The following is a 26,762-nucleotide window of genomic DNA, read 5'->3' as shown; positions in this document are numbered from 1 at the left end:
CCCAATTAGGGTAATGCATATACGCGGTTACATGATGCCGCCCAGGGTAATGGCGGGTGTTTGTTGCCTGGCTTCATCGACCAGAAAATCAACTTATTATCTTTTGTGTAATATGAAATAGGGACATATTGATCGTCATTAACTTTATCAATAAAACATGGCGTCGTCTGTTTCTTAAGCACACACACACACACACACACACACACACACACACACACACACACACACACACACACACACACACACACACACACACTCACACACACACTCACACACACACACACACGAATACCTCTCCTCTACGATGATGGTGTCTGTAACATTCACCATCATCGTCCTGTTAACTTATTGTTTTTACATTATAACATTTAGGTGAGCCGTTCAGCCGCCATCACCAGACACTCGTGGTTGGAACTCCAGGTAACATGACGTCGCCCAGGAGGGTTCACTCGAGCTCTCATACCCCCTGCTGTTAACTGTTAATACACTAACCAGTAACTGTAAGCTGTCGGCTATCAACTTCTGGTGTGTGTGTGTGTGTGTGTGTGTGTGTGTGTCTGTCAGATCTAGTCTATCTGCATTTAACCGAGCCTTCACAAGAGCCACATCATCAGTTAAGACTATTAATTGACAGAACGAACTGCAGCTGGTTTAGATTAACGAGATGTAACTAATTTCAGTATAGTTTACGTGTATTTAGGATAACTTTTAAATGAGCCAGGTCAAGTAGTCAATAGAAGCCAGCTGTTACCGAGGTTTACCAATAACACTCTCATAACAGTAAGTCATTTCATCAACGCTGGCCAGTCCATTTCTCTCCACCCTGTCTAGAGCAGATGGTTGAGTATGCAAATCGAATTCATTTTAGCCCTTTGACGCGAGCAGTGAGAGCGATACCCAGGCGTCGAGTGGACTTGCACGTCGGTACCTGTCAGCTCAAAGGCGAGCTGCGTCTATCATGCTGTTGACGACCGATGAATATAAAGGTAATTCCTTATTGCTGATACAGTAACTCAGTGTCTTTTGAATTTTACACTACCAGTAAAGTGCCTCAGTAACCATATAACTCCTCGTACGAGACTATTAGAGGATTAGATAGTAAAAAAAGTTCATAAACCAGATCATATAATTCAGAGTGGATGGGAAAGGACTTTGATTACCTGCCATTGAGAATTACGTGTGATTACTGTGCCACGAGAAGATGTTATTTATATCGTGATAGCCAAATGAGTATTTTAGTTCTAGGGATTTAATGCTTCATTTTTTTTTATTATTATTAATGTAACGTGATATAGTTTTCCTTGATGCTGAGTCCCATTTCCTTGATTCCCGTGTCTCCCGAGTCCCTTTTTCTGATTTGTTGTGTTTTTCTTGAGGCTGAGTCCATTTTCCTGGATTCCTGTGTGTTATCTGAGTCATTTTACTTGAGTTTTTATGTGTTTTCCTCGAGCATGACTCCAATTTCATGTTTTTATTTGTTTTTCCACGATCCGGAGTCCATTTTCCTAGATTCCTCTGTTTTTACCGTATCCCGAGTCCATTTTTCTCTTGAGTTTTGCGTTTTCCTCGAATTTGAGTCTATTTTCCCGTTTTCCTTTGTTTTTTCCTCGATGAGTTCATTTTCCTGGGTCGTAATTTTTTATTAAAATTCATGAGTAAGTTCCGGTCATGACGGGGTAATGTAAGGCGGTAGTTCGTTATTCTTGTCTCCCGTAACGACCAAAGCTCCTCCGGGTTACTCCTCGTCAATGCATCATCTGTAACTACCCCATCTTACTGTCCACGTCAGTAAGGGTCAGTAATCTGCCACAGTCAACCATTATCACGTTCTTAACTCTTCTCGCTTCACCCACAAGAACATTAAGTAAGCGACGTGACATCACAAATCCCTGTCGTGCTGAATCCACTAACTTCAACACTTATTGTATTATCTTTACTGTGATAGTTTTCCCCTGACCCTCCATAGTATCACCTGACTCGTTATTAAGTAATTATCTGCCTTGCTGATGGTCGCATTCAGTGGGACTTACTGTGTGGGTTGGTTCCTACTGGTTGGGTCATTGTTCGCGGCTCTACACATTCACAAAGAAAAATTTTTGTGCCTCAGCGGCTTTGAAAGAAATCTTTTTCCACCGTGTGTGATAATAACGGACTGGTTGAATGAAAACTATATATCCTTTCAACGAAAAATAGGGAATATCCCACATTTCAATGTGGTGACCAAACTTTAAATGGAAAATCCACCAGAGACTTTTTTACTCCCTAAACCAATTTGTTCTCGTTCGCAGAGTATCACGGTATGATGTGCACAGTACTGTACATTTTGATACTGATAAAACCTCGCTTTCTTCTTAAAAACGGTTATATATATATATATATATATATATATATATATATATATATATATATATATATATATATATATATATATATATATATATATATATATATATATATATATATATATATATAAGGTAATATTGTGTATAGCCTCAGAGGGTAAAATATTTAGAATATTTTTAATATTGGATAATTTATGTTTAATTTGTTTTTGATACTGCATACTGCTGAAGTGTGTTTGTACTTAATAGTGATGTACTACTGTTATTATTACTACAATAACCAATAATACTACTTTTATTACTACTACTACTACTACTACTACTACTACTACTACTACTACTACTATTAATAATAATAATAATAATAATAATAATAATAGTTTAACTTTATCTGAAAATTAAGTACAGATACTATACCACCAGACCTCAGGAGAACACTATGTATAAGATAATGGTTTAGGAAATTAAACTCACAAGATCACACATCACAAGAATTTACGACATAAATAATGAAGTCAACACACACACACACACCCAACGAGTCAATATTTATCTTTAACGCTCCTCTGTAGTACAACTAGACCTCAGTGATAACATGAGCGACTCTGCAGCTGGTTGGTGGGAGCAGAGATTGTGAGCCTTGTAAACTGCGTCTATGAGTGGCAATTCAAGTGTGTAGGAGGTGTTTGTGTCTCTAATTAGCTGAAACTTCTCTGAGAACACAAAGCTTGTCTAACGATCGTACCTTCAGAACATTAAGAGGATTTTTACCAACTTGTATGTGTATTCTTTAGTATACTTATACGTGTTTGTACCTTCATAGATAGTGTGTTTAGTTCTCGTATGAGCTCGTCAGTGTCGTACAATAACTACACACTCTAATCCTGGCTTAATATACCACATAAATAATACCAGACTTGTTGTGTGTGATATTTTCCCCAGGTAACTCCACGTAATCTTCTGAAGGTGGGGAGTTTATCGTTCAGGGCTAAACATGTGTGGGTCTGCTGGTCCTTGTGATGATTAGATAAAAAGAACGAAACATTTCTGAGGGTTCTGGATCATGTTTAATAACTTGGTCTTGTGTCCTGGGTGGTCAAGAGTTGTGCTGAGGTCTGGAAGATTTCTGGTGACGGCAACTATAACAAAGTTCTCTGTAAATTTAATAAAGATGGGTAAACAATTCTGGAGAGCTCGCTGACCAGAACTAGGAGGAAAACTGGACCTAATTTGGTCGTTTGTGACATTCCAAATCACTCCAAAGTTACTCCAAAAGCACTGCAATGGTACTCCAGAAGCACTGCAATGGTAATCCATTGTCAATGTGGAGCCAACCTGAGAGGAAACTTTGAGTGAACTAGAATAACGATGGACGACGCCTCAGTAAACATAGTCCCTAGAGAGCAAAAATTTGGTCCAATTAAACAAATATTTCCCTCACTTCTCGTTGAATCTTAAGCATGTAGAGTAATTTCCCCCTCTCCCAGCCACCAACCTCCCTGTAGTGATGTTGAGAGTGTAAAGTGAATACCCATTATCATTCTCAAACATATAAAATTATAAACATTCAGCATTCTATTTCCACCCCACCTTTCCACGTACTCTACTTCACCGACATAAAATTCCTTCCTAACCAACAACACAACTTGACACACATCCAACACCCACAAACTCCAGAATTTTTCACTCGTCTGGATTAATTCCTGATATCCATTTACCGTCTATGATGTTGTTCCCTTTTCTTTTGTTAACCACAACAATTCAGAAAGTTTTGCTCCACGTAATTTTTATTTTCAGCAACAATCATATTGTAATCTCAAACATCCCTGAAGCGTTAATTGCGCGGGGTGGGTGGAGGTCCTCTTATGCTTGGCTGTCCTCACAAAGGTGTTATTTACCTCAGCAGAATTTGTCATTGAGAACATTCCTGGGGGAGATGGGCGGAGGCTAGAGCGTGGCGGAGGTATGAAGAGAACAGGGTGAGAATAATGAGGGTGGAGGGACTAAAGATGAAGAGAGAGAGAGAGAGAGTAGATAAAAATAAAAACGGATGACCATCAACCAGCGTACTGTGTGGCGACGGGTCAAAGAGAACTGTGTGAGGAGAACCACTGGAGTTACACACACACACACACACACACACACACACACACTGTGTCTGTCTGTCTACACACCATCAATAATGACCTCAAATAACCTCCCTCGTAATCTGGTCATCGACTAGTTGGACACCTGAGCCGTGTACAGGAAGGTGCCTCCCACTATCACACAACACAACTTTTATACCAGGAGCTACGACACATGGGACAGAGAAGCAAGTCAGTGTTACGACAAAGACACATTTGTTATTGCTGTAACTATGTTGATTGTTCGTCTTTAACAAACTAACAATAAGTTAGTTTTTTTAATGTTACAACCCTTATTACATTGTTACAACTCTTAGTAACATTGGCTTTGTTGTAACTACTAAACGACACAATGTTACAACTATACCACATATGTTTTGTTTGTAACTCTGACAGTTGTTATACACTGTTTTAACTCTCAACAAAATAATATGGTTTTCTATTATGAAATTCTCCTCCTCACCTGTATTAAAAATATATTTATAAAAATTAACACCTGTTATTAATTTGTTCATGCAAGTTTATTGTTAATTCCAGTTTACTTTTCAAATAAAACAGCAGGAATAATATGTCTACATCAGTGAGTGCCCCTGTGTCTACCTGTAACAATAACAATAAATTCCATGAACAGGGAAGGTGTTTTATAATCTGGCTGAGGATTACGTTCAGGGAAACACCTACGTCCGTCTCACTGCTGAACAACGAGGGCAACTGTATCTTGGCTGAACCCGAGGACACAGTGCAACGATGGAGAGTGTAACTTGAAACATTACTAAACGTGCGGGAAGAACATGGCTGCATTAGTATAGAGGGAGATGAAATGGAGGGAAGTGAAGACCCATATATAAAAAAGTAAGTTTGGGAATTGAAAAGTTACTCTGAAAAATAATCAAATGGAAAGGTTACAGATGATGTGCTACAAGTGGAGACTTTCAAAGCAACATGTGGCAATTGTATCTCATAGCTGAAGCGTATATTTTTAACATTTCCCTGGAGAAGGAAATGTCTCACTTGATTGGCGGAGAACAGTTATCTGCCCAGTATTCAAGGTGGAAGTTAGTACAGACTGCCCAGATTATCGAGAGAGTTTTGAATTGGTGTACTTGAGGGTGATGGGCCATTGGATGTAAAAATTACATTGGACGTAAGAAGAGGAGAAGGCCGAACTTTATCGACATCAAATGGAGGAAACTGACTCCGGCCGACGACTGACAGATCTACCTGGCGTCTGGGTGAGAAAAAACAACCACTTGAGACTTCCACTATTTCACATCAATTAAGTAAGGTGTCTTCTTCAATGGAATATCGTATAGTTTATCTTTCTGGGCAACGGTATGAAATAAGGAGAGTTACATGATTATTTTCTCTTTATATAAACCCGCTACAGACGTGTGGGGTTGACTGCTGTGCTGGTAATACGTGTGCTGATGTCTGGCCATTTAGGGAGAGTAGGCTGATACTTACTTTTAGTCAGTACTGCTGTGAGAAAAATAGTGTGTTTGTAGAGAATATGAAGTGGAATTCAAAGCGACATGAAATCCTGGTAATGTGTTCAGTTTACAAGTTCTATCGTTTGGTAATAATCGAAACAGATAGATTAAATTAGTTGTGAGTGCATGCTTCTCCTAGCTACGTATTCAGGTATTGTTAAGTACAAATTAATATTCTCTTGATGTTACTAGAGATCCGTAAGTGAGATTCATTTTATGTTGAGTAAAATTAATACTTTTCGTGACTCCTGGTCCAAGATACAACTGTCAAGGATCCGATAGGAACTTTTTAACAAGGTCTCTGTAAAAAAAATTGAGAAAACTTTGTTGTGACATGAGGAGAGGGGAGCGGGGTGATGAGGGGGTGAGTGGGGAGGAGAAGGCGGAGAGACAGGTGAAGGGGTGAGAGGGAGGAGCGAAAAGTGTGAGGGGGTAGGAGAGGGGAAGGTGAGAGGAACAGGAGGAGGAGCAGGGTGATGAGATAGAACGAGAAGGAGGGGGGAAGCCTGATGTGGTTGCCTCCCTCGGTTATATAAATATTGTATCCGGCTTAAATACTTCTCATCCCTCAGGAACAATAAACCTAAAATAGAATGTTATTAACAGTGAGTGAAATTGGTGTTATTTGTTCAGCTCATGTTCTTCCAATGCTGTTTACTGTAGTCAATCACTTGTTGACTACAAATTCGAGTATCTACAGAAGTATCACCATCACCCACCCTCTCCTCCCCACCCATACTCACCATCACCCCACCCTCTCCTCCCCACCCACACTCACCATCACCCACCCTCTCCTCCACACCCAGACTCACCATCACCCCACCCCTCTCCCCCACCCACACTCACCATCACCCCACCTCTTCTCCACACCCACACTCACCATCACCCCACCCTCTCCTCCCCACCCACACTCACCATCCCCCTCTCCTCCCCACCCACACACCATCACCCCACCCTCTCCTCCCCCACCCACCTCACCATCACCCACCCTTTCCTCCCCACCCACACTCACCATCACCCACCCTCTCCTCCCCACCCACACTCACCATCACCCACCCTCTCCTCCCCACCCACACTCACCATCACCCCACCCTCTCCTCCCCACTCACCATCCCACATACGCCACATACGGCTCACACGTGGATTTTCATGAATGGGTGAGAGCAATTAAGGCTACAGGTAGAACGAAAGGTAACAAATCCCATGATATATAATATTACTGTTGGAAGGTTATATAATGGAGCCAATCCTATGACTATAACTTGGAATATAGCCGCTGTATATAGTCTTACGAAAACAACCCGGAAATATTGTTTGTTTTTTAGTTTCTACATCCAATATATGTGGAGCGTATAACATGTAGGTGTAGGTGACTTTGTATGTAAAGATTGATATATACGAGAAACAATATTGCGTTTTGTATGACAGTTTGGTCAGCGTGTCATGTGTGCATTTTCTATACCTTCCATCACCGAGAACAATAGAAAACTATTATTTTTCTTGATCATACAGTATCGAGGTATTTTGTAGACACACACACACACACACACACACACACACACACACACACACACACACACACACACAGTGTGGATTGTATTATTCTCGCTGTCAACTCAATTTCATTTCTGCACAACAATTTGTACACGTTAGAGCGACGAAAAGTGCCCCCCAAAAATATGAAACCAACGAGAAAACTTTACAATAGTCTACGTCATTATAGTGTTTACGAAAACTTTCCAAGCGTAAGACACAAGCTGGTGGGTCTTAGAAGCACTCCTAATATCTACAGCAATAGCAGCAATAACACAGCAGTCTATATTACATTTGTTTAGTAACATTCACATGATTCACTTCTTTCTCTCTTGTACTGTAGGATGTTGAGCACTTCACAACCACTACAACGTGATCCAGCTGTGCGTCACACTCAACCAACCGGGTCTGGCAACGGCTTAAGCGTTTATCGTAGTTGACCCCAAACGTGACCAGGGACGAGATTCTCAGAGACTCAGACGTTAATGATAATGACGGTAGAGGGTGATAGACCAAAACTCAATGGGAGTCAAAAATTTAATTCGGACTCGCTTGTAACGAAATTTACCTCATATAACACAATAACTCATCTTCACCTGATGGGACGTTGTCAAGTGATTTAGTTCCGTGTGTTGCAGGAAACCTCATCGACTATAATGCGGCGACCAAAAAACAGCAACAAGCTTTAAAATCTTTTCAAAATTTACCATTGTGATTTATGTCAGCCTTAGTAAGAGATGATGACAAATTGCATCGAAGTTTGACATTGACTTATTACGTGACAATAAACACTGTGATGTATCATTATATCAATTTCAAACATAACTCAGAGCTTTAAAACAACATGAAAAAAAAACATCATCATAATTGGATTTAAACAGTGAGTATTTTAGAAATTATTAACAGGTTATCTCCGTGAGTATTGACAGTCTGGGGCAACATATTGATTGGTTGTCTTTATCAGTTAAATGGAGTAAAAAGCTGACTGTGTTTGATGTTGTTCGTTTTACTTCTTGGAACATCACTACCCCGTTATCTAAGGTTTATGTTGCTGTGATGATCAAACCTTATTGAAAACAGATACATCACCTTTCTATGTCCTCTGCTCTCTCTTCTACACTACAACCTATCATCATCCACCCTCTCCACATCATCCTACACCCACTCCACCCCACTCCACTCCGCTCCACTCATCCTATACCCGCTCTCTACACCCTACACATACACACCACCCCACACACACCCTCTCCACACCCCACACCACCCTACACACACCCTCTCCACACCACCCTACACACGCCCTCTCCACACCCCACACCACCCTACACACACCCTCTCCACACACCCACACCCTCTCCACACCCCACACCCTTCCTACACCCAGCCAGTAAAGTAGGATTTGGGTAAAGAAAACAAGATTTATGGTTGGAGAAAGAGGCCTGTGAGAGTGGGAGGTCGATCACATTATACCGCGTCAGGAGCTATACTCTGACTGATGACCATACTTACTGTCGCCATAAGAGCACCTGTTATGGGGTCTGCTGGGGGTCAGGAAGAAAAACACGAATATTTATTTTGGTTTTAGTTACAGGAGCTTTGAGTGTTAGATTTGTTTCGTTTACAGTAAATACAAAACAAAGCAAAATATTGCATTTATTAGGTTTTAGACACCAATATTTATAAGGGATTGGTATTTGCTATTCTTTTCCTCCCTCCATATTCATTCCCGTATGATTTTAATGAACTTTGACCCTAACAAAAGGTTATGGAATTATTAAAATGTTATTTGGCAGCTGTAACAAGGCCTCTTTGTACTGAATCCCAGGTAAATTGGTTTAAGTACAGCGGAAATTATGGGTCAAAACTGCCAAAGACTTTTTTTATCGTGATTTAGAGTTAATTATAAAGTCTCATGTACAGTAAGCTGGTTAGGTTAGGTTAATGGATACAACCCCCTAAAATTAAGACGATTTTTCACTTCAACAAAATACACAAGTTCACACCTTTAAAAGAATCACTGTTTACATCTAGAAAAAAGTGAACTTATATTTGCGTCAAGTTTCAACGTTATTGTTCGATATATGACCCAAAAACGTCTCAGAATATACGTTTTATGATGTTTGACTTTCGAATTAATGGAGTTTTCAAACTGCTTGAACTTTGACCTTATATGGTTCGTATAAAGTCAGACTAAAAATATTAATAATCATACAAAAAAATAGATTGAGTGTGGAGGAATTCTGGACCAAAGTTGGAGTCTGGAAAGTTTCATATTAATTAACCTGGAAATAAAGGATTTTCGATCGAGATTTAATTGTTCCCGACAAGAAAGAAAGAAAGAAAGAAGAAGTGTAGGAAGACGATTTTATTTCTCTGCTTCTCAAGATAATAATAAACCAAGAATGAAAATTAGACACAAAAGAAGAAAATAACACTTGTCATTCACTCAGAAAAGTAATATATGGAATTGCGTAACGAAGCTTAAAACAAAATAAAGAAAGAGAGAGAACGAGAAAAAAAATATTGAACGTGGGAGGTCGCTGTCCTGTCACTGATTTGTTGAGAATGAAAAATGGTATTTGGTGACGTGTTAACTGACGGTCCTAACATGTCAGGCCAGGGTATCGTGGGTGGTTGTGTGGTGATGGTGGTGGTGATGGTGCTAGTAGTACTGGTGGTGGTGGTGATGGTGCTAGTAGTAGTGGTGGTGGTGATGGTGGTAGCAGACAGTGAAGATGGTGCCGAGATACCGAGGCTTGTCTTCCCTATATAGCGACCTGGTTGCCCTGTCTGGCTCTGACGTTACATCAAGGAAAATTGGATTTAGAGAACCAGGTTAGGGAGGGGTAACGAGCCTTGGTCAAGATTCTCAAAAAGCTTCGTATTGTATGAATCTCTTCAAAGGGTATCTGTAAAACAAGTGTACAAATCCCAGTAAAGATTCGTTTTAGGACCAACACGGAAACTACTAACAAAAATAGGTTTTCCTGGTGCATTGTGTGTTGTTTCAAACGAATCTGACCTTCATTTCCGTCGCAAGTCAGCCGTTATGGAGATATGACCCCCCCCCCCCAATTACCAACAATCACGGATGTTCAAAGAGGGCAGGGCTTTGAAGTAGAGGGAAGTTGCTTCGGGTTAAAATATTAAAAAGAACGCCAAACAGACCTTTGAAAATATTACCTAACCTTTTGTATCCCATAAAAACCCTAAAACTATGTAAAGCTTACCTCATTCGTCTTTTCGGTGTTTAGTATGTGATGGTGGTTTTGTTTTTGGTGTTCAGATTAGGGGGGGATCCATAAACTCGAGAGCAATTCTTAAAATTTTTACAAGCTAGGAAATGTTAGGTAAGGTTTTCAAAGGTTTGTTTAGTGTTCCTTTTAGTATTTTTAACACAAAACAACTTCCCTCTACTTCAAAGACCTGCCCACTTTGAACACATATCCTCCCCTCCCACTCACCACCACCCATCCAACCTCCCACTCACCACCACCCATCCACCCTCCCACTCACCACCACCCATCCACCCTCCCACTCACCACCACCCATTCACCCTCCCCCTCCTACTCACCACTAGTAATCTATCCTCTCCTCCCACTCACCACCCACACGCATACACTTACTTGCACATGGTAACAAGTTCCTTCATGTCGAACGGGAGGCCTCTCTTGGGCATGAGAGGAACGATCCGCTGCAAACAAATGTCCAGCTCCGTCTTGTTGGGACACTGTGTGAAGCCGTGACCCGCCCCTGGGGAAAGGAGAAAGGATCATATGAGAGCAGAAATAGATAACATGTTCGTAAAGGTTAATGAAGATAAACTTATGGTGACATAGACTGAGTGACGGTAATATACAGTCAGGGAAACTCGACCCAATGAAAAGGAAACAACAATTTGGAGGAAGTGAAACAATGTGGGGAAAATTAAGAAAACAGACACATTGATTAGTAGAGAGAATAATTTGGGTGTAAATTAGTGTGACTTCCCATTACAGTTGGATGATGGGTGAAACGTTTGAGTTTGTTTGAGATAATTATAGATTTTAGGCGACCTTGGACCAAAGATCACAGACTCTATTATAAGGTCAGAACACACTAACTGGCTCATACTTAAGGTTACACAGATTGTTGTTTAAATGTCGTCAGAATTGTTCGGAGACTGTAGATTAAAATATGTGTTTTTGTATGACCTAATTATGTATGGAATATAATATTAACTCATAATTTTAATTCGTGACTAGTAACGCAAAATAATTCATAGAAATATTCATTATAATTATAAAAGTAGCACTGATCGCTAAACACCTGACAGTTAATCAACGCTGTTCATAAATTTAGAAGAAAAAATAAATACTATAAATGAAAATGAGCATCAAAACAACAAAAACAATTATTGTAAAACACCAAATACAAAGTAAATATTTCAGATAATTTTATTTTTAATTTCTTGAAAGAATGTCATCAGAATTTCAATTGTTATGTCAGCACTTAAAACAGATCAGTCAACAAGTTCCCAGTCAGCGTGAGGGAGTGGAGTGGAGGGGGGAGAGACTGTCACTAACTTTAGAAACTTTATAACATTCTGTCATGATGTTTTTTATTGTTGGCGGAGTTTGGCGTCTGTCACGGGAAGTTGTTGGGCCTCTGGACACTGGAAGCTCTTCAACATGTCTTGCATTCGAGTGGTTATTTCACTGCACCGGGAGAGGCATTGGTGGGGAGTTATACAGGACAATGCCATTAAGACACACACACACACACACACACACACACACACACACACACACACACACACACACACACACACACACACACACACACACACACACACACACACATGTTCGCATCTTAGACGGCACTCAGAAGACACTGATGTGTTCGATGGTCGGCGTAACTTATCTGGAAGAACTAATTAGTAATCTTGTGTGGGAAATATTCAGGTCATACACAGCGTTATGACGTTACCTCTGACACACCATACTAGACCTCGCCACAGTGAGCGTCACACTTCTGAAATATCACCTGATTATGAAAGTAGGTCGACCATTGTTTGTTGACGTAGAGAACTGATTAATGAATAAACAAGTAAGATATTAGTTACCTGTAGTTCAATGTGTTTAACTGTGTTAAAGTGGATAATTGTATCAAGAGTTCATCACTGTATATGTGTCAAAATAAATTACACATCAGTTAATACTTTAATTTTATCGAGTCTAATTGTCAATAAAACCCACTAAGAAAATATCCTCACTTATTTTTCTTATCTGTTCGCCACCACAAACGATAATCTTTTTTTTTCTCACCAGATAAGTTTTTGCCTAATCTTCCTCGCCTTAACTCTGGTAATGTTTGAGTTACGACAAGTTAAGGCTAATGAGGGTGAGTTACCAAGTTGTGATGGGAACCTCAAGTTGATGCTGTGTGGATAGTCATTGTTATAAGTTATCTCGTTGACTTCAGTATATATCTTGTTTTCGTTTCCTTCTTTATTTCATTTTTCAACTCCTCCTGCTCACACCACCACCTAAACCTGATTCTGTTTTTACTCTACACAACCTAACCTACACCCACCGCTACACCTTATATTATCTACACGATAGTATACCTACACACCACACCACCTATATACGCCAGACCACCTAAACGCCACACCAATTACTCGCCAGACCTACACGAAGCCACCTCCTTTCTACCCATTTCTTCTAAGAAAAACGAAAAAAACAATTTCTTTTTTGTAATGAAACCAGAAAAGTTTTTGACCATCCAATTCTACAGGATATTTATTTGACCTTTGAAGATGAAACTGGATAAAATGTGTTCGTCTTTTTTTGACTTCTGAAGTGAAAACGAAGGTTGAAGTTACACACACACACACACACACACACACACACACACACACACACACACACACACACACACACACACACACACACACACACATGTACCCCAAGTCGATTATCAGGGTTGATTTACTTTAGATATTAAGTTAGTAATTACACCAGGCGCCAGGTAATGGACATGAAATTAGCGAAATTAAGAGAGGAGAAAAAAAGGCACCGAAATTCCTGTCCAGTCTTCTCTCGCTTAGTAGCTGATGAGGGTCACTAAATCCCACCAAAATTACACTTATTATTATTATTATTATTATTATTATTATTATTATTATTATTATTATTATTATTATTATTATTATTATTATTATTATTATTATTATTATTATTATTATTATTATTATTATTATTATTATTATTATTAACTCACTTTCTCTTCCTATTTCTTTTTTAATTATATTTTATCCTCTGTCTCTCTCGTCCGTTATACCTCATCTTCATTTTCTTTCTCTCGTTCTCTCTTCCTGTATTCATATATATATCATTCTCTTTTTCCTGTCTCTCATTCTAGTCTCTGTCCTTGCTTCCTTCTCTCAATCTCGCCCATCCCATTATTCTTCATCCACTATATCACACTCTGCCCTCACACTCTGCCCTCACACTCTGCCCTCACACTCTTCATTCACAGCTTCCCCTCTCTGCTCTCCATCATCACTCAGCAAGGGATCAACCGCTTCATAACACATGAAAGGAATGCCTCTACCCCTGTCTCCTCCTCAGCTACAGGTGGGGAGGGTGAGGGTGAGGGTGAGGGGAGGAGGGGAGGAGGGGAGGCCAAGGAAGGGTGTCAGGGCAGGGCGTTCCTTTTAGACTTAAAATGTGTCGCTCTTTCACTCAATTATGTTTGTCAGGAAAAGAAAAACATTAATCGTTGACGCTGATTCAGAAGAAACTGTAAATTTAATATTGTAATTGTAACACGAAAGAGTGTGTTGTTAGTGTTTTTTTCTGATAGTTTCTTGATGTGTATTTTCACTTTGATGAGAGTTTAGAGTAATTATATAAATTTATCTTTTTTTTATCTCACTTCTCAAAGGATATATTTGATACGGATTTTTTTTAGATAAAATTGTTTCTTTGTGAGAGATATATGAATAAAGAAACAATAAACAAAGAATAATACTGACAACAACAACAATAAAGTGAGACAAGAACTAAGAGGCAATAGTGTTAGGATGATTGATTGTCTGGAAAATAATTTAGGGTGCCTAATATTCAGGTGATCCCTAACAAGTGATTAATATATATATATATATATATATATATATATATATATATATATATATATATATATATATATATATATATATATATATATATATATATATATATATATATATGATAATACAAGGAAAGAAGAAAACACGAAGTTCCAAGCGCTTTTGTGTAATTCACATCTTCAGGGTGAGTACAGACTAAAGAGAAATACATATACCTAGATCACGCGCTCACAGTGATTTGCATATATATATATATATATATATATATATATATATATATATATATATATATATATATATATATATATATATACACTGTATATAAACTAGTTTGTGTATGTTCGGGCTGTTTCGCTGTAATGGGAAGACCCAATTTGTTCTCTCAACTGTTGCTTGTTTCCTGGTGGATTACACTAAACGAGGAGATCCTGTGGAAGTGTTCATATCTCACATGTTCTCGTTGTCAAGAGAGCTTTGTCTGCTTCCTGAAGCTTTCAGAGCACTTGTAAGATTATATAAACTCAAGTTCTTACTTAAATATGAATAAAATAATCTCGTGAAAACACGTCCTTAAGGGATGACACAGACAAACATAACCATACAGTTTGTTCGATCAATCAAACTCAGGTTTTTTCATTACATGTAGACTGTTCATAAGTCCTTTAATATCCCCGTTGTGTTATTTTGGTGCTATGATTAATAGTTTTTTCTTGCTGTAATATGAGCTTAATAAAAAGATTTCGAACATGATATTTAATACCTTGTCGACCTGAAAAGGCAGGCAGTAATCCCAGGTAAGTTGGATGGTAGTAGTCTGTGCCGGGACTAGTTTCAGAGAGGCTTATATTGGCTGACATTATATTGATTGAAAATGTCTATCATAGGCAGTGTTTGGCATAGCGTGAAGTGTATTGAGTCGGCCGAGTGTTGTTGGTGTAATGGTGTAAGTTTAGTTGTGTGGGTGTAGTGATATGTGTAGTGGTTTGGGTGTAGCAATGCAGGTGTAGTGGTGTGGATATAGTGATCTGTGTAGTGGCGTGAGTGTAGTGACGTAGATGTAGTTAGTGTTGTTGGTATAATGGTATAGATATATTGGGTGGGTATAGGAGTATTGGAGTCGTGGTTTATGTAAGGGTGTAGCTAAGACAGTTTTGCCCAGTCACTATCCATTCTTCTCCTCTTTGAAAACTCACCTGAATTCCTCGTTATAGAAAATCCTACAGGTAAAAGTTGTGGTAAAGAAGGAGTCATCTCACAGTGGCGGAAGTCAAAATCTCTCGTGATTATACAACAAATCCCCGACAAATTGACCAGATAAATCTTTGGGAAGGCAAACTACGTTGTTGCAAGTTACGATCGCGTATTGGGAACTGGGATTCATAATTCTGTTGCATATAGATATCCTTTCAGAGACTTTTTTTAATGGGTTAATGTATTTCGTTTCTAATATGGATATTTTATTTTTATTTTTTATGGTTAATTATTTATTATTTTCAATGGATAATGTATTGTATTTTTCCAAGGCATTCACCACATAACATATTGAAGTCACTGAGAGGATGTGGCTCGCTACCCCTTCCTCCTCCCTACCTGTTCTCCCATACGTGTTACGGTGACGTGTGTGTGTGTGTGTGTGTGTGTGTGTGTGTGTGTGTGTGTGTGTGTGTGTGTGTGTGTGTGTGTCCCACCTCTTAGTGTATTTACGGTCTTCTACCCCTCTCCCTCTCTCCCTCCCTTCCTTCCTTCCTTAGTTTATTTTTCTTTCCCCTTATTCCTCTTTCCTTCCTTTCCTGTCTTATTCTCTCCCCCACCTTCCCTTCCTTCCTTTCTTCTTTCCTTCCCTTTATTCCAGCTTCTCTCCCTTCCTTACTTTATTAATTCTCCCTTATTCTCTCTCCGTCCCTTCCCCTTTTATCAGTGTCAATCCTTTCTTCATTTCTTTTCCTGAATTTCCATTACTTAATCCCACAGGTAAGATCTCAGCGGTAGAACTCCCCAGGTAAACTTAATATCCACCTGCCCCTTCACCTGCCCCTTGTTAACTCAATACCTTTATAAGCTTTGTTCAAGGTCCTGTGTAATCCCTCCCTCCCCCCTATACCTTCCATCCTCCTCTTTCCCCTTCCTACTGTAATTTAACGCCCCTCCCCCTTCACCCCCTCCCTTCACGATCATCCTTCTCCCTTCCTCCATTTTTACCCTCCCTGTTTATTTTTTATTCTCCCTTTAATTAATAGCATTAATGTATGCATCATCCTTCCCTCTTACTCATCTGTCTGTGTGTGATTTTATTTAACCTTTATTATTCATTCAACGTAAGTTAACCTAACACCAACCTAACATAACACCAACCTAACCTAACACCAACCTAACCTAACCTAACACCAACGATATCAACCAGGTTCCGAATACTTGTTCGATTGAATAGAGAGTATAATGGAGTTGGTCCCGACACGTCTAAACATGTTATGTACGCTGTTATTCACATTGTTATTCACGCTGTTTTTCACATTGTTATTCACGCTGTTATTTACGTTCTCACCTCCTATCCCGTCGTCTGGAGTTCAGTGGTTGAAACTGCTCAATTATGTCTTTGTCCTGTTCTTTTATGCTTCAATGATTTTATTTATTTTTTGTTTCCTCTTTTACGTATTTTTTGACTTCTCTTATTTTTCTTCTTTTTTATCCTTTCCTTCTGATATCCTTTTACTTCTTACGCTTTTTCCCTCTCCTCTCTTTTTCCTTCTTCTACTTGTTACTCTCATCTCCTCTTCTCTTTCTCCTCTCCGTTTCCTCTCCATTCCGTCACTAATATTATATCTCACCTTTATCCTTTCCTATTTCTCCCTACTAATTCACTGGACTTAATTATCTTTATATTCTCCCCTTCTATGTATTCTCCCCTTCCTTCTCCCTTCTCTTATATATCTCTCACATTACTTTACTTCTTCCCATTATCATTTTTTTTAAGCTTTCCCATCCCCCCTCCCACTTTCTTCTCTTCTCTCAACTTTGTATGATCTCTCTCTCTCTCTCTCTCTCTCTCTCTCTCTCTCTCTCTCTCTCTCTCTCTCTCTCTCTCTCTTTTGTCTTATTCCTCTCAGATTTACACCAATTTTAGGACATTTCTCTCAGATTTACACCAATTTTAGGACATTTCTCTCAGATTTACACCAATTTTAGGACATTTCTCTCAGATTTACACCAATTTTAGGACATTTCTCTCAGGTTTACACTAATTTTAAGACATTTCTCTTAGATTTACACCAGTTTTCGGTAATTTCTCTCAGATTTAGACTATTGTTCCAGTTGTCTTGATAGGTGAGGGGTGGACGCTGACAATATGGTTTGGCAGATTTCATGTCCAGCCACTCACAGAATATGACTTGGTTAGAAATCTAATTACTCATGGTGAGAGTTGGGGTGAGTATGTATGTATGTATGTATGTATGTATGTATGTAGACAGACACAGACGAGAGAGTTGAGTGTTGTAAGCATGTTAATGTATGTGAATATTCGTTACTTATACAAAAATAGTGTGAGTAAAGTGTATGTAGAGTGTGCCAAGGAGGAGTGTGTGTGTGTGTGTGTGTATGTGTTATTCTTTACATATATTGCCGACGTAAAGTGGATCTGATGGGGTTCCAGAGTGAGGTGAGAAACCCAAATAAACTCAATTATCTCACAAAGCCTCCACCTCATATGGGCCCTCGTCATGGTGAAGTCCTAGCTACATTAAGCAATTATGATGTACAGTATATTAAATAGTTCTTCCTATATTTTGTGTGTAATATGCAAATTAATAAAGGCAACGTGTGTATCTCGGTAAGTAAATATTATTTGGTTTATTATTATTATTATTATTATTATTATTATTATTATTATTATTATTATTATTATTATTATTATTATTATTATTATTATTATTATTATTATCGAGAGTGATGACTAAGGGTTCGTCGACGATTTTAAACTCTTTACCGAATAGGATTATGATAACAACCATTCTGTATTTCGTGGTTAGATTTATCGTCCTGAATATAAAAGCGTAACCTAACTCCGCTTTCTTTACCTCTTATGAATGTTTTGAGGTGTTGATCGACGTAGTTTGTTTCCTGGCTACAGAAATTCTTATAAGATGGTATGTAGATGGGACCAGGGGTTACTTCTGAGCCTGAGACCAACATGAATTAAATAACGACTACACAAAGTTATAGACGTGTACTATTAGGTATTGTCACTGTATAAATGTAACCTGTTGTTGTTGAGAATTGAAATATTTTTTTCTTCTACGATGTTACCTTGTTCACCTCTCCCCTCCCTCTTCTCCCTCTCCCCTCCCTCTTCTCCCTCTCCCTTACTCACCAACAGTGTTTATCTCCCCTCCATCACCCTCCAACACAGTATCTATCTCCCCACTGTAGCTCCGTCCTCCATCACCCTCCAACACAGTATCTATCTCCCCACTGTAGCTCCGTCCTCCATCACCCTCCAACACACCGTTCATTATAGCTGACGTAACAGCCTCTCATTGAAAGGATTGACAATTGATGGGCTATTAACCAGAGTGTTGTATATCTTCATCAGGGACACTCTCTTCCTCCTCTCTCCCTCTCTTCCTCCTCTCTCCCTCTCTCCCTTCCTTCCTCCCTCTATCTTCTTTGGTGTTGTGTCCAAGCGACGGTCTATGGCCTGTGACTGGTATTTATAATCAGACATAAATCATACATTCATACATTATTTATATTCATTTATACAGTAATCATATATGCACATAGTTAATGCTTATATAATGTTTATGTGCTCCTGGTAATTAAATATGCACGTAAACTATTTATCATTTACCAAAACTTGAATTGTTGTTGAAAAATTTTATGATATGAAGTAAAGTCTAGATATAATTATTATTTTTATTATTACTATTGTTTTATTATTATTATTATTATTATTATTATTATTATTTGGTTTATTATTATTATTATTATTATTATTATTATTATTATTATAGTAACAGCCAATAGAGATAGAAAAGACAGAGCAACATATATAGAGAAAGAATGAAGGCTAATAGAGTTATATAGATGGAAAGAGAGAGAGAGATACGTCACACATAATCTACCATAATATCGCCCTCCATTTTTTGTGCGAGCGAGGCGATAAAGTCTACGGTTGTCTCCCACCACGTTTCACTTAATCTTATATTATTAGTAGTAGTATTAGTATTTATTATTATTATTATTATTATTATTAATATTATTATTATTATTGTCATCATCATCATCATCATCATCATCATTATCAGTAGTACCTAACATGTGTAATGGTGGTTTCTTCTTTTCTAATAACAAACAAACTATTAACAGGAAAGGAATCGAAAAAAAATGATATAATTAGATATTTATAAATCGTTTTGAGAATTATGAACTTTTAATTTCTAACGAATGAAATGAATTATTGGCAAATTTAATAGACCAGGCAAAGCTGGTCACACACACACACACACACACACACACACACACACACACACACACACACACACACACACACACACACACACACACACACACACACACACACACACACACACACACACACACTACATAACTGTATAATATCTACCATTATAAATCCTTCATGTTTTTATGGTCCAATAGACGAATGAAATGAGGCATAATAAAGCCATTCAACCTTTTACTGAACAATTATTATTGCTGGATAAATCTTTTCATATATCAAATCATCACAATATTAATTAACTGACAATTTTTTCACTTTGACTTATTTTTCTTTTCATTTTATAGCCGGAAGACAAATGCAGATGATACATATACAGGGTGTTTCGAAAATACGATTCGTAGTTCTGAGGCGTATTTCTGAGACACACTGTACGGTACATAACGATAATGGACCCCCTGACTGTCGTATCAATCGGTTTTATTTATTTCGAAAATCTGAATCGTAAAGTCATAATGGTGTGTTAACGTGACGCTCTAGGATTAGTAACTAAAACCAGTGTCTGTGTACCCCTGTGCATCTGACAAAGGAATCTCTCGCCTACAGTACAGTACCTTGTGTATCTGCATGTGTGCTTAATTTAATTTCCTGGCCGGTAACTGCTGCGGTTATTACGCCCGTGACTTGTTAGTTTGACCGCTTCCTCTATTTCTTTTGGGGGGGGGGAGTCAATTGAAAAGGTCAGGTCAATACATAACAAAGGGTCATGTAAGGTCAGCTGAAGAGTGATTTTCTCTATTCCCGGAAGACTGATGGCAAGACACCAGCTGGGGGTCGGTGAGGGAGAGATGGATGGAAATTGTTTAGGAAAAAGGTTGGAAGGAGAGGGAGAGGCGGGGCACTACACGATTCACAGGTCGAGGGTTGGTCCATGAAGATAAATGGTTAGTGACGCGTCTTGTCGGAGAACACGGTAACAGACAGATTGATTTAAGACCTTACCTGGAGGGTGGTGTATAATACCATGTATGTATGTATATATGTATGAGAGAGAGAGAGAGAGAGAGAGAGAGAGAGAGAGAGAGAGAGAGATCCCATTATATCTGAGCTTTCATTGAACACACGTACAGTATATATATATAAATATCAATGACGAAGATATAAGCAGTAATGTGGGGACTAGTAAGAGGTGGCAGTGTAACTCCTGCCATCTCTTACTTAAGCTCCAATTATTAGACCCCAAACAGAATAACAGGCACTATAGGTCACTTTGTGTGAATCTATTTAGTTTTCAGTCACATAAATATTAATAATAATTCATAAAAAAATCTTTATCTCTCCATCTAGACAAAAATCTGTTATAAGGTGTATAAAGTGAGGTCATAAACAGTCTTTGAAAATATTGAAGTGAATGGGTTTAAATGATTATATATATATATATATATTTAAATCTACCAAATATTTCCCTTTATATTAAGGTAAAAATATCTCGGTGTTTTAAGAGTCTCATTTTAGTGAGTATGGAGCCATGACGATAGTGAGTCTGTTTTGCTGATGATGATGATGATGAGGAGGAGGAGGAAGAGGAGGAGGAGGATGATGATGTGTTCAGGTGGTAAGGGGATTGTGTACCGCTGGCGTCAGGGGCCTTACTAGTGTGTATTGTGGTGTGGCTGAGGTGTGTGTGGGTTTGTGTAGGTGTGTATTCGTGTAGGTGTGTGTGTGTAGGTGTGTATTCGTGTAGGCGTGTGTGTGTGTAGGTGTGTATTCGTGTAGGTGTGTGTATGTGTGTGTGTGTGTAGGTGTGTATTCGTGTAGGTGTGTGTGTGTAGGTGTACCTGTGTAGGTGTGTGTGTGTGTATTCGTATAGGTGTGTGTGTAATATATGTATTCGTGTAGTGTGTGTGTGTGTGTGTGTGTGTGTGTGTGTGTAGGTGTGTATTCGTGTAGGTGTTTGTGTATGTGTAGGCGTGTGTGTGTGTGTGTGTGTGTGTGTGTGTGTGTGTGTATGTGTTTGCAAATGTGAGCGTTACAAATACACAATTTCAACATGCACAAGATAAACACACACACACACACATACACACACCCCCGAGATATAATGATGAAAAGGTTTTAAAATATACGAGAAAAAAAACTTGAAAGTGAGACAAAAACAAAAAGAAGTCGAGAAAGAATTTGTAATTTAGCTGAGTAGGAACATTTCGCTCACAATTAAAAAAAAATATCTTTCGCCTCATTTTTTTTAAGTTTCTAATATATTTTACAGTGTGTTTATTTATAGAGCGTATTTTACAATACATGCATTTTCATGTGTTTTAGTTATGTCATTTATTATTTTTTACATCATTTATTCTTAATATGTTTTACAGTTTCAGATTGTTTTATTTATATGATTTTTTTCTACACATTTGTTTGAAGAGAATGATGACACACTTAAAACAACTATTAACTTTATTGTCAACAGGTCATAGGTCAAGTTTCTGTCGAGGGCAGATGGTTAAGGTCAGTAGGTCAAGATCAGTAGGTGGTGAGTTAAAAAGTGAGGTCACAAAATACATTTATATATAAAGGGAATTCACATTTTAACAGTTTATCACACCCAACAGGTCACGTCTGTCAGCAGAGTAATTGGTAACATGGTTCAACAGATTCCTATGAATAGTATTTTGTTTTATTATACTTTTAAGCGTATGTTAGTGCAAATTTTTACCCTGCATATATATATATATATATATATATATATATATATATATATATATATGAACGGGTAAAGTATGTGCAAATGCTTAAAAAACACGTGTTTACATCCACATACTTGGGATCACACACACACACACACACACACACACACACACACTGTCTATACATAGTATGGTAACCTCCACCACCGACCCCACATAGTGACTCCAATAACTGGTCTCCTCGGTAATAAATCTAATATATTCCATTCGTCCAGTAAGGCGCCGAGGCTCTCTCAGGGACCAGCGGAGGTGGTCATCCTGTCTCGCTCGCTGTTGGTCCGAGTTTAACTTCTGCTGACACCCTGAGTGTTATAATTGTCAAGGGAACTGGACTTCTAGCCTTTAGTAAATCGATGTTGCTACTGACAGAGGTGGAGATGTACAGTCGGGGTCAAAAGTCTTGAACACTTGACAGTATTTGGCATATGTAAGTACCCGAAGATTTGAGGTATTATGGAGAGTTTTATCCCATTTTGTGGTTCAGGCATAATATGTGATGACAAGTAGTGTTATTAGTATATCCCAATCATATATGTATAACTCAGAAGAGATGCCAGTTATTGCTAAGTGTTCAACACGTTTGACCCCGACTGTACGTCCAGGAAGAGGAGTAAGAGTGGGAGTAATGGGAAATTCACTTCTAATCAATCCTCTTTAAGTGACATTTTCTGTCTTAATCCTTTGAAAAAAAAATTATAATTACAACTCTTTAATGATGATAATTAATTTTAGTAATAATTATGATGCGTATATATTGTATTTCGGTGTAAAAACTGTATGTTTGGATTAATTCCTGCATATGTGTATAACCTGATTAGGGTACACTAATTAGAACCTGTTGTAAAATAGGTGCATCAATTTACATTTTGAAAATGAAAGACTGTACAGTGCAGTGCCGGCCATGCTGTCTCCTCGTTTACTGATGGCATTGTCATCAGTGTGCTGGGTCACACCGCCCAGCCTATGAGACCCACTTTCACAGTGTTAATCATTAACATAAACAAGTAAACAGTTTATAAACAAATAAATTAATGACAATATTCAAAACATGAAAAAAAGAGGTGAATGAACATCATCAAGCGAAAAAGATTGTCAGTTAGGTCAGGAAAGGCAGACATTGGGATGACTATTCGTGGCCAACAGATTTTGGAAAGCAAATGAATTCTGTCCAAACTATCAAACTGATTATCTGAAAAATAGATCAATAAATGAGTCAATGTAATATGGACATAAGTAAATAAACCAATGAACAATAAAAATTCTACAAACATAATGTAAAGAATTATACACACCAAGTTAAGAGTCTACAACACTCACCTATCAAACACACGAGGACAAGGAACGACTTCATATATTTGTTTGTGGAGGTCAGGTGACGGTATGAAGGACTAACACATCAACACAGGCCTACACGTTTACACTACACCGTTATCATCTTTATAATCCCTTAATAATTACTTTAAAACGATATAATACTACTATAGTATATTCACATTTGCAGTACCTTACAACGCTCTAACGTTTGTTTTGAAATCCTGACTCACATTGCGTGCACGTGATGCTTGCGTGTACAGACAGAGTTCATTCAAATAAAAATACACTGTTTATGGTAACTAGTTTTCCCAGCAGGAAGTATTGATAGATATTAATGATTAAGAAGAATATATCGCCTATATGTAAACACGACTCAGAGCAGAAAGACGAGGAGGACAGTGTTTTGGTGATGGTGGGTCCGGGAGATCACACAAACGCGGCGTCAGGGGTGAGACTGACTGAATCGTGGCCACCACATTCTTTTATACCTTGTAGTGGCGCGCCGGCTCAGTGCTGGTGATTGTTGTTCTTGCTACTATGTGTACTTAGTAATGCTGATGTTGCATGTGTGTGTTTTTGTTATAAGCGTGTGGTACTGTTATGTTTGTTTTACCCGTTACTTGCGTGTTGTTGTTGTTAGTGTGTGTTACTGCTTTGAATATTGTACCTGTTACTGGCGCGTGTTGTTGTTGCTACTGACGTTACTATTACTGTTGTTTTAGATGTTATTGATGATGTATCTCGCATCTCCTGTTACTGGCGTGTGTTTCGTATACTGTTGTTACTGCTGTTATTTACCTGCGTTGCTAGTGTTGTTAGTGTGCTGTTGTTGTTGTTACTAGTGTGTGTCGTTGTTTCTATCTGTTGTTTGTGTCGGTACCAGAGTGTGAAGAAAAAACGTAAACAAAATATAAACTGCAAATCGATTTTTATTTTATTTAACTGTATTTGGAAGAAAAAATTCCTATCATAAGCAATTGAGTTTAGTGACTGTTTAATAAAGCCCTTCATCCTCCACACCCCCAGAAAAGTTAAGCCTCCTCGTCCTGAAGAAGTTTTTTTTACTTCTTCAGGTATAGAGGTGGGTTTGTCCGTCGGCCTTCGGTGACTGAACTGAGCAACTTAAACTGTTAAAGTTATTAATGACGTCCCCATTACGGTGAAAAATAACCACGATTACAACGCTGTGTGGGGAGACATTTCTCACACCGAAATACAACATATGGAAGTGAAGGAAATACAATAAATGATAGAAAAAGAAAGAGACGACGTAATCGTGTGACTTAAACTGAGCAGACAAACCAGACGGAAAATCCACCTCAGCTGTAGTTGGATTTCTCCACCATCTTCCAACGACCGTGACACTGGGATGGGACACCGTCTGAGTCAAATCTTACGTGGCACTACCGACCAAATGTTTCAAGTGTCAGCGGTATGGTCACCCAGTTAAATTATGCAAGACTACAGAGGACGTATGCTCGAGATGTGCGTCCCCTGGACACCAACATTCCGACTGCAAGATAAAAATCAAGAAATATGCAGTTTGTGGAGGCCCTCACTCCTCTGACCAGGAGTGTCTCAAATGGAGGAAAGAGTGTAGGGTAGCTAAGCTGCGAAACGTGAAACAGCTGAGCTATAAGGAGGCTCTCCTTTAAGTGAAGACAGGAGAAAAAAAGAAACGAGAACCAAAGAAAACGGAAGAACAGGAAGAAAGGAGATACGGGAGATACTAACATTAAGTCGAACAGAATTTATTAACACCTACGAGCAAGAAGAACAAAGATATTTGTGGGTGGACCGTCCAAAAGAACAAAAACAAAAGGAGAAGAATACCAAAATAACAAGTCTACGGCTGTAATGGCCTAAGATGTCCTCGGCCAGAAAAAACAAATCAACAACAAGCCTTGTAAACCATCAATAACACGCAAAAAAAATTCTTGTTAGTACTTTCCGAATCTTTACCAAAGTATTGACTTGAGGTAATCAATAGTGTGTCTTTCGTGTATAGAGATATATACTGTGGTTTTATTAAGATTTTATAGAGACAAGAGTAACAGGACTGTGGGAGGACTTTTGCTGGCAACTGTACATATGCAAATTACATATTACATGTAAATTTTGTATCGTCGATATAAAATTAACTCCTGACTAATAAAACGAGGAAACTAGTATTTATGGTTGTGAAAAATGATCAACAGCTTCCAGTACGGATTCCGGATCCTGCCAGATACTATGAACGCTCGCACTTGTTACCATAAGAACAATTAATTGCTGTTATCGTAAAGAGGTTGCTATAGGCCTTTAAGTAACCAGACCTACGACTGTTTTCTTGTCTTGCTTGAGGATGATGGGTGTTCTTCCACTCACCCTCGAGAGTCAGAGCGAGGATCATCCCAGATCTCCATCCTTTGTGGTCGTGGTTGTGCTGTGTTCGTTCAAATAAGACTTTATGGACGACAAGTAATTTTTAGACTACTAAGCAAACAAATGGTAACTATTACGATGCTGGTTTAATAAGCATATTATGTACAGCCAAAGATTACTGACAATTATTATTAACAATTTATTCAAGCTAAACACCGATATAAATTAAACAGTGAGAGTCATTTGCTCTTATAATAGTGTAAACTAAACATTGTAATAT

General features: G+C 38.4%; 1 protein-coding gene across 1 annotated transcript in view; it reads right to left on the bottom strand.

The window, feature by feature from the left end:
• Nucleotides 1-24,554, bottom strand: part of LOC121854349 — a 43,813-nt gene extending 19,259 nt beyond the window's left edge. The window contains exons 1-2 of the mRNA XM_042348955.1: nucleotides 24,122-24,554; nucleotides 11,118-11,244 (exon numbers count right to left, since the gene is read on the bottom strand). Of these exons, the coding sequence (XP_042204889.1) occupies nucleotides 11,118-11,244; nucleotides 24,122-24,155 (161 nt within the window). The 5' untranslated portion in view covers nucleotides 24,156-24,554. The remainder of the gene's footprint in view (nucleotides 1-11,117; nucleotides 11,245-24,121) is intronic.
• Between the last annotated feature and the right edge of the window lie 2,208 nt (nucleotides 24,555-26,762).

Source organism: Homarus americanus, unplaced genomic scaffold, assembly GCF_018991925.1.
Source record: "Homarus americanus isolate GMGI-L3 unplaced genomic scaffold, GMGI_Hamer_2.0 scaffold54443, whole genome shotgun sequence".
Lineage (NCBI taxonomy): Eukaryota > Metazoa > Arthropoda > Malacostraca > Decapoda > Nephropidae > Homarus > Homarus americanus.
This window is presented reverse-complemented; position numbering and strand designations above follow the sequence as displayed.